The sequence below is a fragment of the Gobio gobio genome, assembly GCF_949357685.1.
Source record: "Gobio gobio genome assembly, chromosome: 7".
NCBI lineage: Eukaryota > Metazoa > Chordata > Actinopteri > Cypriniformes > Gobionidae > Gobio > Gobio gobio.
The window spans coordinates 32423199-32439200 of NC_137103.1; the positions used below are offsets into that span (position 1 = coordinate 32423199).

At 38.3% G+C, this 16002-nt stretch overlaps 3 protein-coding genes across 5 annotated transcripts in view; 2 read left to right on the forward strand and 1 right to left on the reverse strand.

The window, feature by feature from the left end:
- stk17b (serine/threonine kinase 17b (apoptosis-inducing)) overlaps positions 1 to 7860 on the forward strand; it is an 11410-nt gene extending 3550 nt beyond the window's left edge. The window contains exons 2-7 of the mRNA XM_079821064.1: positions 1532 to 1744; positions 1840 to 1978; positions 2158 to 2284; positions 2393 to 2441; positions 3450 to 3629; positions 4153 to 7860. Coding sequence (XP_079677190.1) covers positions 1532 to 1744; positions 1840 to 1978; positions 2158 to 2284; positions 2393 to 2441; positions 3450 to 3629; positions 4153 to 4390 — 946 coding nt within the window. The 3' untranslated portion in view covers positions 4391 to 7860. The remainder of the gene's footprint in view (positions 1 to 1531; positions 1745 to 1839; positions 1979 to 2157; positions 2285 to 2392; positions 2442 to 3449; positions 3630 to 4152) is intronic.
- On the reverse strand, positions 6923 to 10491 carry cUnh2orf69 (chromosome Un C2orf69 homolog). Its single transcript, XM_079821065.1, is given in 3 exon segments — positions 6923 to 9105; positions 10054 to 10332; positions 10334 to 10491. Coding segments are annotated over 3 exon segments (1044 nt in total). The 5' UTR covers positions 10382 to 10491; the 3' UTR covers positions 6923 to 8388.
- A 642-nt stretch (positions 10492 to 11133) lies between these two features.
- Positions 11134 to 14231, forward strand: ftcdnl1 (formiminotransferase cyclodeaminase N-terminal like 1). Of its 3 annotated transcripts, none has more exons than XM_079821066.1 (6): positions 11134 to 11285; positions 11636 to 11752; positions 11910 to 12005; positions 12122 to 12277; positions 12532 to 12720; positions 13263 to 14231. In XM_079821066.1, the coding sequence occupies exons 2-6, from the start codon at positions 11638 to 11640 to the stop codon at positions 13700 to 13702; spliced, it is 996 nt and encodes a 331-aa protein (XP_079677192.1). In that variant the 5' UTR covers positions 11134 to 11285; positions 11636 to 11637; the 3' UTR covers positions 13703 to 14231. The 3 variants fall into 3 exon arrangements, with proteins under 3 accessions (XP_079677192.1, XP_079677193.1, XP_079677194.1); XM_079821067.1 differs by having other exon boundaries at positions 11193 to 11285; positions 11578 to 11752; positions 13263 to 14202; XM_079821068.1 differs by lacking the exon at positions 11134 to 11285 and having other exon boundaries at positions 11513 to 11752; positions 13263 to 14202.
- The last annotated feature ends 1771 nt before the right edge of the window (positions 14232 to 16002 follow it).

Here is a 16002-nt window from a genome sequence, read left to right on the forward strand (position 1 = left end):
AAGCTCTACAGCAAGGCTTTGGAGCTTTTGCAGGAAGGAAACGCATGTGGGAACCAGACCCAGTTTTGTGCTGTGCTGTAGATTGTACTGTGAATACTGAGAAAGAGGAAGTGATATTGGTCTCTTCCTCTTTCTCTAATACCATTTGCATACAACCATATTCAGGTTGTTTTTATGCTACTACCGGCTTTGATGTTTAACAGGAAATCATTTCACAGTTCACTTACAGTTTTAACTTGTTGGTGTGAATATTTTTTGTTGTTTGTTTCTGTGGAGGAAGTGCAGTTCTGTGGAAAGAATACTGTGATATTTTTCATTGGTATTATGACAAGATGATTTGCAGTGTTGCTCAAAGAGCAAGAGTTTATTAGCAAAGTAAATGTTTACTTCTAATGGAGAAATCAGGGATTTTTATCATAGAACTATCAATGGTGAATATATTCATTCTACTCATTGGAGGGTTTACTTTTTTCATATACATAAACACCGTTCAAAAGTTTAGAAGTTTTTTGGAAGGAAAGAAAATAATAGTTTTATCAGCAAGAAAGCACATAGAGACATTTAAATATTACAAAGATTTCAATTTCAATCAACAAATAAATGCTGTTCTTTTGAACTTTCTATTCATCAAAGAATCCTGAAGAAAATTGCATGGTTTCCACAAAAAATATTAAGCAGCACAACTGTTTTGAACATTAATACTAAGAAATGTTTCTCAAATCAGCATGTTAGGATGATTTCTGAAGGATCATGTGACACTGGAAACTGGAGTAATCGTTGCAGAAAATTCCGCTTTGCCATCACAAGAAAAAAAAATATACTGAAATAGAAAATATCTATTTTAAAGTGTAATAATATGTCACAATATTATGTTTTTTACTTTTATTTTTTTGTCACATAAATGCAAGCTTGGTGAGCACATAAGACTGTTAAAAAAAAAATTTGAATGGTAGTTTGTGTATATTTTTTGAATTTAACTGTCTTCTTTGACTTGGTTCCGAGATCTAACTCAATACATTATGCAATATACAGTACGGCTATACATTCAGTATGATACATCCTAAGATATAGTATAACAAAATTGTTTATAAAGATAATAGGCAAGGTGATGGTCTGGTCTAAAGAATTGTGGGATTGATTTTGAGTATATAATCTCACCTGTTCATGCTGTGACAGTAATTGCAGTTTCTAGAGTAAAGACTGGCCCACATCAGTCATCTAACCTGATATTAAATGGTGAGAACATCTAATGGAAGGTTTGACTCCGTTAATAACTATCTGTGTCAGTAAGAGCTTTGGTGTAAATGAGAGAACTGCTATAGGTGTGACTGAATGTGTAAACACTGTGACAGCTTTACAGTGCATCATAAGTATTTAAAACCCCAGATATAAAAAATATAGGTACTTTTTTATTTATCTCAAAATTTCCCACTTGTCATATTTAGCCTTCATTACTCATTTTACTTATACTCATTTTATTATTTCTCTACCTCTTTTTTTTACCTCTGTGTTCTCTGTTTGCCTCCTTCAGGGGGAAGTTTGCAGTGGTGAAGCGGTGTGTGGAAAAGGCCACAGGAAAAGTCTTCGCTGCAAAGTTCATCAAGAAGCGGCGACGAGGTCGCGACTGCAGGGCGGAGGTCGTTCATGAGATCGCCGTTCTGGAGGCAGCGAAGAACAACCCTCGTGTGGTGAACCTGCATGCTGTATATGAGACCGATTACGACCTCGTTTTAATGCTGGAATAGTGAGTGCTGTGATTAGATGCATCAGTTGCATGTCCCTTTTCACTAAATAATCATTGGGTTCAGGACTAAGAATAACCCTGAGTGTGTGTGTTAGTGCGGCGGGTGGAGAGATATTTGACCACTGTGTGTCAGAAGAGCTGCTTCCTGAAGGTCAGATCACCCGTCTGATCAGACAGATGCTTGAGGGCGTTCATCTACTCCACCAGAGCAGCGTGGTCCACCTGGATCTGAAGGTTAGGTGCACGGCTGCTTTTTTGTCCTGCAATTCCAGCCTTTTACCTATGATCCGCTCTGGTTCAAATCAATATCACTTCTCTCTTCTGTAGAGCCATCTTATTTTTAATTTGGTTATGTGCATTTCTTCTAAAAAGCGCCAGTTGTATTTATTGAGACAATGTTTTCTCTCAATCAGCCGCAGAATATTCTCCTGACCAGTCTTAACCCAATGGGGGATATAAAGATAGTGGATTTTGGGTTGGCCCGCAGGTTAGGCTCTGCTGGCGAGCTCAGAGAGATTCTGGGAACCCCTGAGTATGTCGGTAAGGTTCATTCAGTGTGATTCATCTTCAAATCAACCCATAATTTTGTGTTCATGGTCTCATGATAGAAGAAGAGTTCATTCGTTTTGCTTTTGATCCTATATCCAGCTCCTGAGATCCTGAACTATGAACCAATCACCACAGCAACAGACCTCTGGTAAGTCTTAATCTTTTTCATCAGGTGTTTCAATATAAAAGGTTCCCACTGGTTCTGGGTGATATTCAGACTTGGAAAAGTCTTGGAAATAAATAAATCTGTAAAAGGTCATGGAAATTTCAATGGTCAATAGGCATTTTTCTATTTATACACAATTTGTGGAAATTCAATGGTTGAATGTTGTCTACTATATTCTGTTAAGACACAAATAGGACTTTGCTATACACTACTGTTCACTATCTTTTTGAAAAGACTGCATTTATTTGATCAAAAAAAAATGTATGTATGTATGTATGTATGTATGTATGTATGTATATATATAAAACGGTAATGTTGTAAACTATTGTTAAACGTTATTCCTGAGTTGAATATTTCAGCAGTCTTTATTTCGGTCTTCAGTGTCACATGATCCTTCAGAAATAATTCAGTAATCATTCAATATGCTGATTTGGTGCTTAAGAAACATTTCTTATTATTATCAATGTTGAAAACCATTGTACCACTTAAATATTTGAGAAAACTATAGAAATTCATAGTTTAGAAAAATCATTATAGAAATCTTTTAGTATATTATAAATGTCTTTACTGTCACTTTTGGTCAATTTAATGAGATGTTGAATAAAATTATTCATCTTTTTATTTTAATTTTTTATAAATCTTACTAAACCCAAAACTTTTGAACAGTAGTGTACATGTCTGGACTCTGGAGGCATGCCTTGCTAAACAAAACCCTCATACAAACTGAATCAAGGTCAAATGTGCCCCAAACCCCTTTTAAACCAGCCAGTAAACCAGCCTATCAAAACTGGGAGAGCAGTTAAGACCAGACACCAGCTGAGGCAACAGCAGGGTGGTTTAACCCCTGCAGCCAAAACAAGACAGATTTGAAGTCAATTTGATACAAGAGTCAAACAACTTTGTGCTAATAAAGGATATTCCATGTTCATTTATGTTTTTGTTTATGTGTCAAAGGTGGTTTTAAACTGATTGTGTGTCCGTTGACTTCAGGAGTGTGGGTGTGATCGCCTATATGCTGGTGACAGGAGAGTCTCCCTTCGCTGGCGAGGATAAACAGGAGACCTTCCTAAACGTATCCCAGGTGAACGTGGACTACAGCATAGAGGCCTTTTCACGGGTGTCTGAGCTGGCTGTCGACTTTATCCAGAAACTGCTGGTCAAAACACCAGAGTGAGTCTGATGTAACAAGTGCTATGTAATAACCTTCCCCACTTCCAAAACCGTAATTATTCTGGGTCATTTTTTATTATGCATTACAGAGTTTTAGAAATGAAGTCGTTGCAAGCAGTTAAATAGGCTTACAAATTAACTGATCAAATGATGACTCTTTTATGGCGCAAAGTATTTGGATATTGACTTTCTCCATTCCCAAAGATTGTATAACTGTTGGTTATCACAAAGTATAAAGTCCAGGATTCATTTTCTTTTCATTTGTCTTCAAACATGCATTCACAAGACAGAAATAACAACACAATTGAAAATAAATGAGGTCAAAATAGACTGTTTAGCAAAAAGGTTTGGTTGTAAATCTAAATATTTAAGATTTTACATTTGCACTAGTTGTCATAAACTAATTGAGGTACTTTGGTTTTATTACTGTTCTTGATGAAAGTTTCAGTGTAATAGTTTCAGATTAGTTTCCACTCAGCCACATATCAAAGTCCTTGACATGAGTTCTCCCCTCCTTTTTCAGAGATCGTCCCAGTGCAGCCGAATGCATGACCCATCCCTGGCTATGGCTCCACTATCCAGGTTCTGATCCAATCCCTGTGACCCCACGCACTCCCCGGGAAAGGAGTTTCGGGGGAAAGTGGTCTGCGCCACCCGAGGATCCTGAAGACAAAGAGAACATTCTGGACTCGCCACATGTCAAGAGGTTTCGTTTTGAGGAAGACATGTCAGCCCCGGCTGACAGTGACCACTTATGCTGATCCTAAAGGGAAATGCACTTGCACTGAATAGCATTGTCACAATTTTGGTCCTTAAGTACATTCCCCCACACGGCACCAGCAAACATGCTTCACCATCCTTTGGTTGACCAAAGATGATCTTTTCACAAAAGGGTAATATTAATACTATAATAGGGATAATCTAAATATCTATGTTGCTGTCCTGTCTCTCGATTTTTTTGTTTGTTTTTCCTGTCATATTTGGATTTTAAATTATTAATTTGGATATATTTTTATTTTAATTGCCATTTAGTATCAATTTAATGTTCTGCAGATCGTAGCCCATATTAATCTCAACACTAATTCCATACTGCACTTAGAGCAACAATAAGGGATTTGAAAGAGACAGACGCTTGAGAGCAGCAGGGCATTCCGTGGTTTTTAATTCTGCTTTAATGAAGGATGAGAGTGTTTAGGCAAACTAATCTCAGTCTTTGTTCTCTGTGTCTCAGTGTCAAGAGGGAGTTCTAGTTGTTTGATTAGACCTTGTTCATTCAAAAACAACTTGTGAGACTATCTCTGTTGAGAAGGTTCAGTACAGGAATGCCCTCGGTTTATGGGTGTGTTTTGTCTCGCATCTCCTTTCGTGTGGTATTGACACATTAGAGGGCTCTGTAAAAATGTGACTCAACACACACACGCACAACACACCCTGGATTACACAAAAATGTGTTTGTATTGGTCACAGAACTTCCTTCTAATGACTAAAGAAATGCAGGAAAGCACTTAAACCCTCTATTATATGTGTTTCTGTGACTAAAATATGAGAAAATATTTGTAACAGCAGTAGATTTAGTCAATCAAGTCTATCTATTGATTTTAAAACCATTCTTGTTTTAAATATTTCCTTTTTTATTGCCAACGTATTGTGTAATAAACTGTTATTAAGTACCATTCTAGCATTCCCCTACGGCAGGCGCCTAATATCTCAATGCCTGCGATTGCCTATGATATACATAATCTTAAAATGACAGTTTTTATCTATGCACCAATCTGAGGTAATTCAGGGTTTTGTTACCTTTTTTTGTACAGGTGTTTTTAAGCTAATGCCATTAACTGATGGAGGTTTCAGTACTCGTTCATTCTGAGCCTCATTCTCAGGGTTAGCTGTAACTGCAGTTTACCGGTGTATATTTCTCGAGTGCCTTTTGTGTGCATTTTTTCCTCTATGCTTAAGCCACACAGCCTCACTTGATCTCATGTAATACCAATGCAGCACATTTATGCGGATGTATTATTATTAATGTTTAACCACCATACTGGTACACCCTTCAAACTGATGGCCTGGTGTATTTAAAGTAAATTATTTGTATGGACTCTGTGGTTTTGGTAATGGGGATACATATATGCAATGGGTTTTAGAAAGGAAAACAGTGTTAAAAGTTATATATAAATATATGGTATATGTAGGGTATTTGGATATGTAAGGCATGAAAAGATGGGTTCTTGATGGCTGTTATTGTTGAAATCATATGGTTATGGTCGGATAGTGAAATATGTTCGGTTGTAATGAAAGTACGCAGTGTGAATTCTGGAATGAAGGCAAATGAATGTCATTGAGGTGGAAAATATTTTTGGAAGAAGGTTCTGCACATCAGATAGTTTGCAGTAATGCAACGGATGAGGGTTAGCGGAAAAATATAACTAGCACAGCTGAGGGTTTATTGGTTTAATATAATTGACAGCTTTTCTCGGTGGCTGTTAGAACTGGAAATGTTAGTATTGCAGAATTCGATCTTGAAGGTCGAGCCCTTCAGTTTTGTTCTGTTTCAAGGGTGTGAAGAGCTCATGTGTGTTTGTGTGCTCAGGGCCTTACGGTTTCCCAGAGATGTCACCAGTATGCAATCATAATAGAGCTATTGTCTCCTAAGACGTGAGGCTCTTGTCATGGTCGTGTGCTCACTGTATGCCGTCATCTTAAAGGAAAACATGAATCTATTCCTTGCCTGGGAAACGGCCTCAATTACGTCTAAGGGCCATGAGGTATTTGAAGCTGGAATTCAATAGAGAATAGGCCAGACTTTGGAGTGCATTTCGGAGCAGTTACTGTGGTATTTGCAGAAAGCTTGTGTAAAAAGCTTTGTAAAGACACTTTAAGGGATAAACTTTATTGATGTACCACAATAAATGTCAACGTTCAATTGAATTACAAATTCTAATAAAGCCATTGAGAGTCTATAAAGTTGTAAAGGATGTACACTTAGTATCGATTTTCTATGTTGTTGTTTTATGACCCAAAACAATTTTGTTTTTAAAAAATACATCTCATTCTGTGACATTGATTTGTGACACCTGTCAGACTTGAAAAACGTTCTTATATTTCTGAAATGCATCATAAGAATCCCCCAACCCTTAAATCGTACATAAATAATACTAACATGAGCAAACTTGCCTGTGACTGAAAATCATCAAATAATCCTTTTAACATTTTATGCCTTTAATCATTCTAACATATTAATTTATATATAAAGTCTTACATTGTCTTGAACCTTGATGCCAGCTGTAGACTGATGTACCTTTTCCTGTTTTATTTCATGTTGAATCAACTTGAATTGCATTATTTAAAGTTCTAATTAAACAGATCACTGAAGCATTTCAACATTTTTATTGGATTACATCAGCACGGAATGACTATGAAGCAGGAAGTACATTCATCGCATTGCATTGAGGATATTACAAAATCCGCATATTCATTAGAATGTGACATATTCAATACAGCACGATCCAAATAAAGTGCGCCACCTAGAGTTTAATCTTCTGAGATTCAATACTAAATTCGTTTTTGGTAATAACCTTTACTCAGTCAATAAAACATTAAGACTGAGTCAGTAAATAAAATAAATCTAACCAAAAATATATTCTATAAGATTCATTTCAATGGAAGATCCTTGGATTCGATTACCAAATAAAAGCAAAACCAACTATTGAACACAAACACAGAACACATCTTAGATAATAAACCAATGCAATCCTGAAATACAGTTTGAGGCTGTAACATTGCTCTTCAGTTGATTTGCTGGTCTGCAATGTTTTTAATATATATTCCTTAGCAGGGCAAGGAAGTTTAGAAAGTGTTTTACATTAAAGAGCATCCATACCTAATAGGGGATACGCATACTGGAAATGAAACGTCAGGCTTATTATTAATTTATGTTGTTAAATTAATAATAAACACTTTCAGATAGTTATTTTCCCCTTTCTTGGGAAATGAGAGCCCTTTAAACATGAGATGATGGTTTTACTAAGTATATCTACATTCCAAATAGACTATGTAAAACAAGTATCCTAGTATATCAGACAAAGATGTAGGTGGAAGCAACAGGCAAACAGTAAGGCTAATGTCAGGCAGCTAAATGTTTTACACGTTTGGTCATTAAAGTATCAGTTCACCCCCAAAAAAGTAAATTCGGTCATAATTTACTCACATTCATGTCCAAACCCCATAAGACTTTCGTTAATCTGAGAAACACAAATTAAAGTATTTTTAATGAAACCTGAGAGGTTTCTCTCCCTCCATTGAAAGTCCAGGTGACCAAAACTTAGAAGATCCAAAAGGTTCATAAAGGTGTCGTAAAATAAATCCATATGAATCAAACAGTTTAATCCAAGTTTTGTGAAGAGATATGATAACCAATATCGTATGGTCATATCTCTTCACACTTGATTTATATGGATTCATTTTACAACACTTGACCTTTTTGGATCTAGGTTTTGGTCACCTGGACCTTTAATGGAAGGACAGAAACCTCAACCAAAAGTCAACCAACCAAAGTCTTGCATGTTTGGAACGACATGAGGGCGACAGTATTTGACTTTTTCGGTGAACTATCCCTTTAAGCTTCAATCTTCTCTCCTATTTATGAGTGTTGGGTAGGCAAACGCAAAGCTTTTTCTAACTATTACGTCAGTGCAATGCAAAGCTGTCTGCTTTGCAAAGAATACACTCCATGTTAAGACTTGAAAGCATAGATCGAGAACAGTCAGAACTCCTGAATAATTCGGAAGTGATTCTCAATGGATGCCGGCTCCTCCTCGAAGTGCAGTTTCTGGCTCAGGCAGGCGCCCAGATCCTCCAGAGTCTTTATAAAGCGCTGGTGCTCTCGCCCAACCCATGCCCTCATCGGGTCCCTTACCTCATACGGAGTGACATGGGCATGGACAGCCACCCCACTGGAGGCCAGCTCATCCAGAGCACATTTATCGGTCACCCACGTCTCGCTGCCACCAGGGTGACCTCCATCCAGCCAGTACATGTCTGAGACACCGTCCAGAAACAGCCTCAGTTCTGGGTCTGCTCGAGCTCCAGCCAGCTCATACACTATTTGATTGAGAACAACACATCCTTTACTGAAGCCCACTATGGTAAGAGTGAAACCTGCTGGAAGAGGGCCAGGGGCGGCTGTACCACTAAGAGGGGGTAAAGGATTTGGGAGACCAGCCCGCTGCATGCCATGACCCAGGAGTGCCCTCAGGTGGCGAATGGCTCCGTAGTCTGGAGAGTGTTCTGGTGCTCCAAATAGGTTGCTCTCTACAAAGTTCCGATAGCAGCTGAACTTGTGTAGGTACATGCATGATGCACGGACTACCCAGATATGGCAGCCAGGAAAACGGTGGCCCAGGATGAGGGCGACACGCTCCAGACTCCAGGACTGCCATGGGGCGGCGTCAGGCTGGAGGGCCATTTCCTGCTGAAAGTTCTGGATAGTAGATGAGAATGAGAAGTTGAGAAGAGGGGATGAATAGTCAAGAGGAAGAGAAATTTAAGTAACTCAGCCTCGGCATATATTTAATGGAAAACTATCAAAAAAGGATTCTCGCACATTTTGAGCAATGAATTTATAACTCATTTGTAATTTTTCATTTAGATTAACGGCAGTTTCTCACAATGAACGCTTTTACACCAGCACATAACTAGAAAAATATATTCACTATGGTAATTTACATGACTTGCTGAAATATTATTAATTTCTATGATTCTTCCAAGCCAGGAAATTACAATTTTTTTAATTCCCTGGTAATTCCTAGTGTTCCATTACATGAATCAAGTATAGCTATTCAAGCTTTTACTAATATTCTTCTAGAAGAAAACAGCAGAAATAAATGTGCATGTCTTTACTTTTATCTAAAAGAAAAACGCTCCATTTATTCAGACATAATTCTATAGCTGTGTAAACTGTTCAAATGTTTGGGGTCAGTATGTTTTTTATTTGGAATTAAATTAATACTTTATTTCAGCAAGGATGCATTAAACAGATCAACATTGTAGCAAAACATTGCTATTTCAAATAAATGCTGGTCTGTATGGTGTTAATACGTGTCGTGGGCCTGTTTACAATGTCTCCAATGAAAAACTAAATATAGAGATCCATCTCAGTCGCAAAAGAAGCTAAACTGTATCACATGACTTTAGTGAATAATCCAAGAGGTATCATAGTATTTCATACAATCTCTATAAGGCTCAATATGCTTATTTTATTTAATAAAAGGCCCAAATCATACACCGTATGAACAATATCTAATTCCTGACACAGCTGAGAGCTTTATTAACACATTATCGTTTGTAAAGTAATTTAGGAGGGTATGAGGACCACTTATGCAGTCGTGGTGGTACCATGACAGGTGCAGGATCCATGACATGCACCAACCTGAATGTCTCCAGGAAAAAACACTACGTGTTCGTTTCCATTCTGCAGGTTCTCTGTTTCGTTGTCGCATCGTCTCTGCGTGTCCGTGGCGGGTCTTAAGAGCAGAACATCATTTACGCGGTTTTGCTCATAACCGGGTACTGAAGTCAGGCGGAGCAGCCCGGGCGCAGCAGCAGATGTCCCGGGTACGCACAGCCCAGCAGCGGCAGTCATTTTCCTCGCTATAGCGATTAGCGATAAACAAGCCACAACTGATCTAATACTTCCCATAAACAAAGGGATTATGTGGAGGCGACTGCACGACCTGCAGCGTTAAGATCGAAACCATCCCTTTAAAACAAGCGCAAAAAGTAACGCCGCATGATCAAAAACTATCATCCTGCCTTAAGGATAATCCGGTGGGCATTCGGTCGTTAATTTTTTTCATCTTAAAATGAACCGAACGGTTCAGGACAATGAAATATGTATGGTTTATATTTGTTTATATTAAACGCCGCCAAGTGGCACTTTAGGGGAGCGTCAAAACTTGACAACGATGCGCATGCGCGGAGTCAAGGTGCGTTCGTGAACAGCAGCAGTGCTGATATATAACGCATATGGATTGACTGCGTGCAATGAACACTCAGTAGTGATTAATGCGGCAGAACCATGTGTAATCTAATGCCCAAAAAGTTTCTTTTTAAACTTCAGGGGGCGGAATATAAATACTGATGGAATCATGACTCATGTCGGTTCAGTCGGTTCTTTTGAACAACTCGCGCCAAAGAACCGGTATAAAAATGATTTAGAATATGACGTAATTGCGTCATCATGTCCCTAACATTCTGAGTCTGACGTGGCATATATTACATGCAATAAAAGTTCTATAGGCACTGTTTTGTTGATGTTTTTGTCGTACTTTATTTGTCAATTTGTTGCAGCCATTTAGCTCACAAAACAGGTCGTTTTGAACCTAAACGTATTTAATACTACACTAATTGTATTATCTCTTTGCTAAATACAATTATATTTATAACCAATTGTTTTGTTAGCGTGTAAACGAGTCGTAAACAAGTTTGCACTACGTTTTATTTTTTTCAGACCGTTTTTGTAAAACTGATTCATTGAGAAGTTTCGACTCAATAGAACAATTCGTTCACGAATCGGACGTCGCAGCGGAAACAGCTGGGACTGCGAGCATGTGTGCTTCTGGACTTTCACGCCTTCAAGTAACACTGTGCATGAGAATCAAGGTACACGATGTTTGTGCGAATGTGATTTCAAGTCAGACAGTTCTGAAAGTATTAGTAAATTATCAACGGTGCCTCCTTGTAGTAGCTACGAGTATGATAAACTTTGGACTGTTAGACAGAAACTAATCAATGAGCTGCCGAGTGTTTGCACAACTATTCAGTCCTGAAAGTTCATTCCTTTTGTGGAAAATGTATCGAAAACGAATAGAACTTAAATGTTCATGACATTTCTGTCAACTAATTTCTAATGGTCTAACTTGGTCTATTAAATATTGCTTGGGTTGACTGATAGTTGCCAGGTTTGTGGTCCGTACGCCTGTAAATGTGTAAAGTGTTTCTGGTCTCTTGAGGGATGTCCTGCTCTGCTCTTGGTCGAAGGCTGGTTGCATGTCTCCTAAACATCTCAGAAGCTCGGAGAAGAGACCTGGTGGAGACAGTGGCTAGATCAGCCATCACTGACACACATGGTGAGAGGAGAGTGGGACCGAATGGATCTACTAAATGTGCCTTTATTAATTCCTTTTAAACCAAATAATATTTCAAAGTGGTCATAAACCGAAGACATTAGTAATCTTTTAATTGTATGTTATTATGTTAAAACTGTCCGAATCTCTCCTTCATAAGGTAAAAAGCGTGAAGGCATCACAGTGCTGAACATCTTCAATGATGTTGACTACAATCGCTCTGTCATCACTATTGTTGCAAGCATTGACCTAATAAGTGAGTTGCCTGCTTGTCCTTCCAGTTGTGTTTTTAATAAATGTCCAGTTGCTGAGAACAATTTTTTTCTAAGTAATTGTACAAAAGAGGCCAATCTTTATGGTTGTTGATTTCAGGGGAGGCTGTATTGTCTGCTTGTGAGCGTGCATACTCTCTAATTGACATAAATGTCCATGAGGGCACCCATCCATGTATGGGTGCAGTGGATCTGGTGCCTCTCTATCCACTGGGGGAGGAGGTGGGCCTTGAGGATTGTGGAAAAGAGGCCCAGGGTATGTGGCCAGACACATACAGAAGACATGTTAAAATGCATTCTCTAAATATTCACTTCACAAAGTACTGAAACGGTATCAAAATAATCTTAAAGTATAAATAAGTATATAAATAAATACGCTATTTTGGGCTCAGTATGCCATTGTTGATAGGGCACTATTATTCTACAAATTAATTGTATTCCTTTTCAAACGTGAATGTAATTTTGTTCTTGTCTATATGCACCTCAACTCCTGTTTTCTTTCTTGTTTAGCATTAGCAACAGCTTTGACAGAACGAGTGGCAGGTACCAGTGCTTTTTTGTTTGGCTGGGCAGATTCTCCTCAGCGTCGAGGTCTGGCTCAAAGGAGGAAGGAGATTGGCTGGTTCAAAAAGGTCAAAGATATGTCAAGCGTCCAGCCAGATGTAGGTCAACAGGTCACGAGGAGATACGGCATTACAGGTTATTTTTCCAAATCTGCATTCACAAAATATAGAAACAAAAATAAAATAGCAAGGTAGAGTTTGCTTCACAGCAACAAAGCACATTTGGGTTGTGGAAGTAAAAAAAAATACAAAATTTGAACGTATATGCTTCTGTTGTAATTATCAGCAAAATGATTTTAAAATAATGATATTGTTGGCAGTCCATCATTGTAGTTTATATATATATATATATATATATATATATATATATATATATATATATATATATATATATATATATATATATATATATATATATATATCCTGAATGGTAAACAAAAACAAGACTGCTAAAAAAAGTTGTGCTCTATTAAAACAATCTTCTAAGTTTTGGTTTCCTGTACTTGCAATGTAGGGACAGAAACCTTTCAGGTTTCATGAAAAATATCTTAATATGTGTTTCGAAGATTATTATAGGTTTGGAATGACATGAGGGTGAGTAAATGAAGATTTTTAACTTTAAGAGAGTGTTTCAACCACTTGATTAAACAAAACAAATAACAGCTATTTGTTCTGCAGGTGTTGGCACCAGCCCCTACGTCATGAACTGTAACGTGACCATCGAAACCCAGGATCTGGCCCTGGGCCGGATTATTGCTTTAGCAATCCGTGAATCCAGTTCTGGAGGTATCCCTGGAGTTCAGGTCATGGCCCTGCCACATGAAGGTGCTATAGAGATCGCTTGCAATGTGGAGAGTGTTGAGGGTGGTCCTCCATTGTCTTCATCTTATGCTGAGGAACAATGGCCAAGCTTTGCCATTGGAGGGCAAAACTTCTGCCATGCTCCAGCCTCGCTAATCACCGCACGTGTAGCAGAGCTGGCTAGACACCATGGAGTGACCGTCAAGGGTACGGCCCTGGTGGGCTTTACCCCACGCGAGTGCCATAGACTTGCAGAGGGAGCGCTCTCAAATGGCATTGGAGAGTTCTGGAAAGAGCTGCAGCGTGTACACATGTGAACAAGCCAACAACTTTCAACGCTGTGTTAACTTAATTGCAAACTAATAAATAGTTAATTATAGGGAATTTGTTGAGCCACCAAGAATAGATAATAAGCCCTTATTTACTACTTATATATATTAAGTACAGTGCTTAAAGGGATAGTTAACCAAATAATTATAATTCTCTCATCATTCACTCATCCTCATGTTGTTTAAAACCTTTTTTTTCTTCTGTGGAACACAAATATATTTGAAAGATTGTTGGCCACCAAATAGTTTTGGTTACCATTGTACGGACAAAACATTTCTCAAAATATTTTCTTATGTGATTCACAGAATAGCCATACAGGTTTGGAATGACATGAGGGTGAGAGTAAATGGACAGAATTTTCATTTTTTGGGTAAACTCTCTCTCTTTAATAGTATTCATTTGGTTACAATGTCACTTCACCCAAACCTTTAAATAATAGAAGAGTCAAAACCTGCTAAAGGGTAATTAAATGTAAAAAAAATCATGTAAAATAAAATAAAAATTTCAACCAATGATAATTGTCTTAGTCTTTTAAACAACTGAGAGGATGGTATTCAAACTACATTTTATAAAAATCACCTGTCAAGTTTATAATGTATATTACAATGAGAGCCAAAATGGACGACTACAGGGACTCAAGATCACCCATTTAACAGTTAATCTATTGCCAAAATTATAAAAAAAGATCAGTCAAGAATCCATCCTGTCAACTCAACATTCTAATACGGTAGTGGAAGTCTCTGCCGCAAAACCTGCAGGTGAAATCCGAGGTAGACTAGATAGCCTCCATAGCCACTTCAGTCTGCAGACTGAAGGTCTCCTCAAAGTTGGAGAGGCCTTTCAACACAGCCTGTCTCCACTGAGGTCTGTCTGAGGCAGTAGCTTCCCAAAAGTCTGGGTTGATTCAGAGGGCCTTGCGATCTCTTTTGCAAGTGTCTGTGTATCTCAGGTGTGGTCTGCCTGTTGGTCTTGTTCCTTTTGACAGCTCGCCATACAGGAGATACTTCAGAATGCGGCCATCTTTCATTCATTCGCACGCTTCTCTGCTTGAGAAGGGTGAACATGGCAGAAGTCCCTGCTCTTTCAATGACAGTGCGGTTGAGGATCTTGTCCTGCCAGGTAATGCCCAGGATGCAACGCATGTAAAAAAATATGTCTGTCAAAACGAACACGTTGAATGATGTTCTCTAACCTGGCTAAGTTTTTCAGTTGGATTGGCGTTTATTCTCTTTAGCATACCATGTGAAGTATTTCACTCAGTTCCCTGATCATTCAGATTCAATTTCAGCGAGTGAAGAACAAATTTATACTCGCGTGCGTTATGTTTTATGCACATTACTGTCTCTGACAGACAGCATGTTTCTCATTCCTCGGAAAATGGATGCATTGAAAACATCCGGTAGTGTAGCCTAGCTGGACCTCTGCTTCTCGTAAATACTGCCATGTATGGAGACAGAGCGACACGCGTCATAATCTGAAGGCCACGCCCACCGGGGGGGAAAACAATCGAACGCTCTCCATTGACTTTGCATTGCGTGAAGCGGCATCCTTGTCATTTCGGACTTATAACAAAAAACAGAACAATGTCTAAAAGCTGATATGTGACCCCCCGGGTGTGGGCGTGGCCTAAATACTCTGTCTCTATTGTGTACATTTTTTTTTGACAGGCATCAATTTTGTGACATTCAAATGATGTGGATTTGAAAACTTAGCCGGCAAGTATTCAGTGAAGTGATTGATGCCCAAAAGTGTGTGTCAGTGTTTTTAGTTCTAATATTCCAACCAACCAAAGTTTTTGACGGATGTGATGACGTGCAGAAGGGGTGAAGAATGTTTAATTTTTGGGTAATTATAAAACATGCTGGAGATGTCTAAATGTTTTTTGCGTAGTTTGTTATACTTATTTTACATATAGGCCCGGTTTCACAGACAGGGCTTAGACTAAGCCAGGATTAGGCCTTAGTTGAATTAGGACATTTAAGTAACTTTTATAAACGTGCCCAAGAAAAAAACATTACTGGTGTGCATCTTGAGACAACAATGCCACTGACATATTTTAAGATTTGTCAGTGCAAGATTCTTTCAGTTAAAACATCTCATACATGCATTTTAGTCTAGGATTAGCTTAAGCATTGTCTGTGAAACCGGGGGATAATGTTTATTTCGTGGCTTAAATAAATTACATGTTACTCAGAGATTGATATGTTTGGTCAAAAATGTTACATTCAGCTGTCGCAAATTCATTGACTTTTAAAACAAGTTAATATTTTACCATGAAAGGAGTGGT

Coding starts and splice junctions, on each gene's coding strand:
- ftcdnl1 (XM_079821066.1), top strand. CDS start 11,638: ATGTCCTGCTCTGCTCTTGGTCGAAGGCTGGTTGCATGTCTCCTAAAC. Junction 12,006..12,121: donor TGCAAGCATTGACCTAATAA/GTGAGTTGCCTG, acceptor TGTTGATTTCAG/GGGAGGCTGTATTGTCTGCT. Junction 12,721..13,262: donor GAGGAGATACGGCATTACAG/GTTATTTTTCCA, acceptor TTTGTTCTGCAG/GTGTTGGCACCAGCCCCTAC.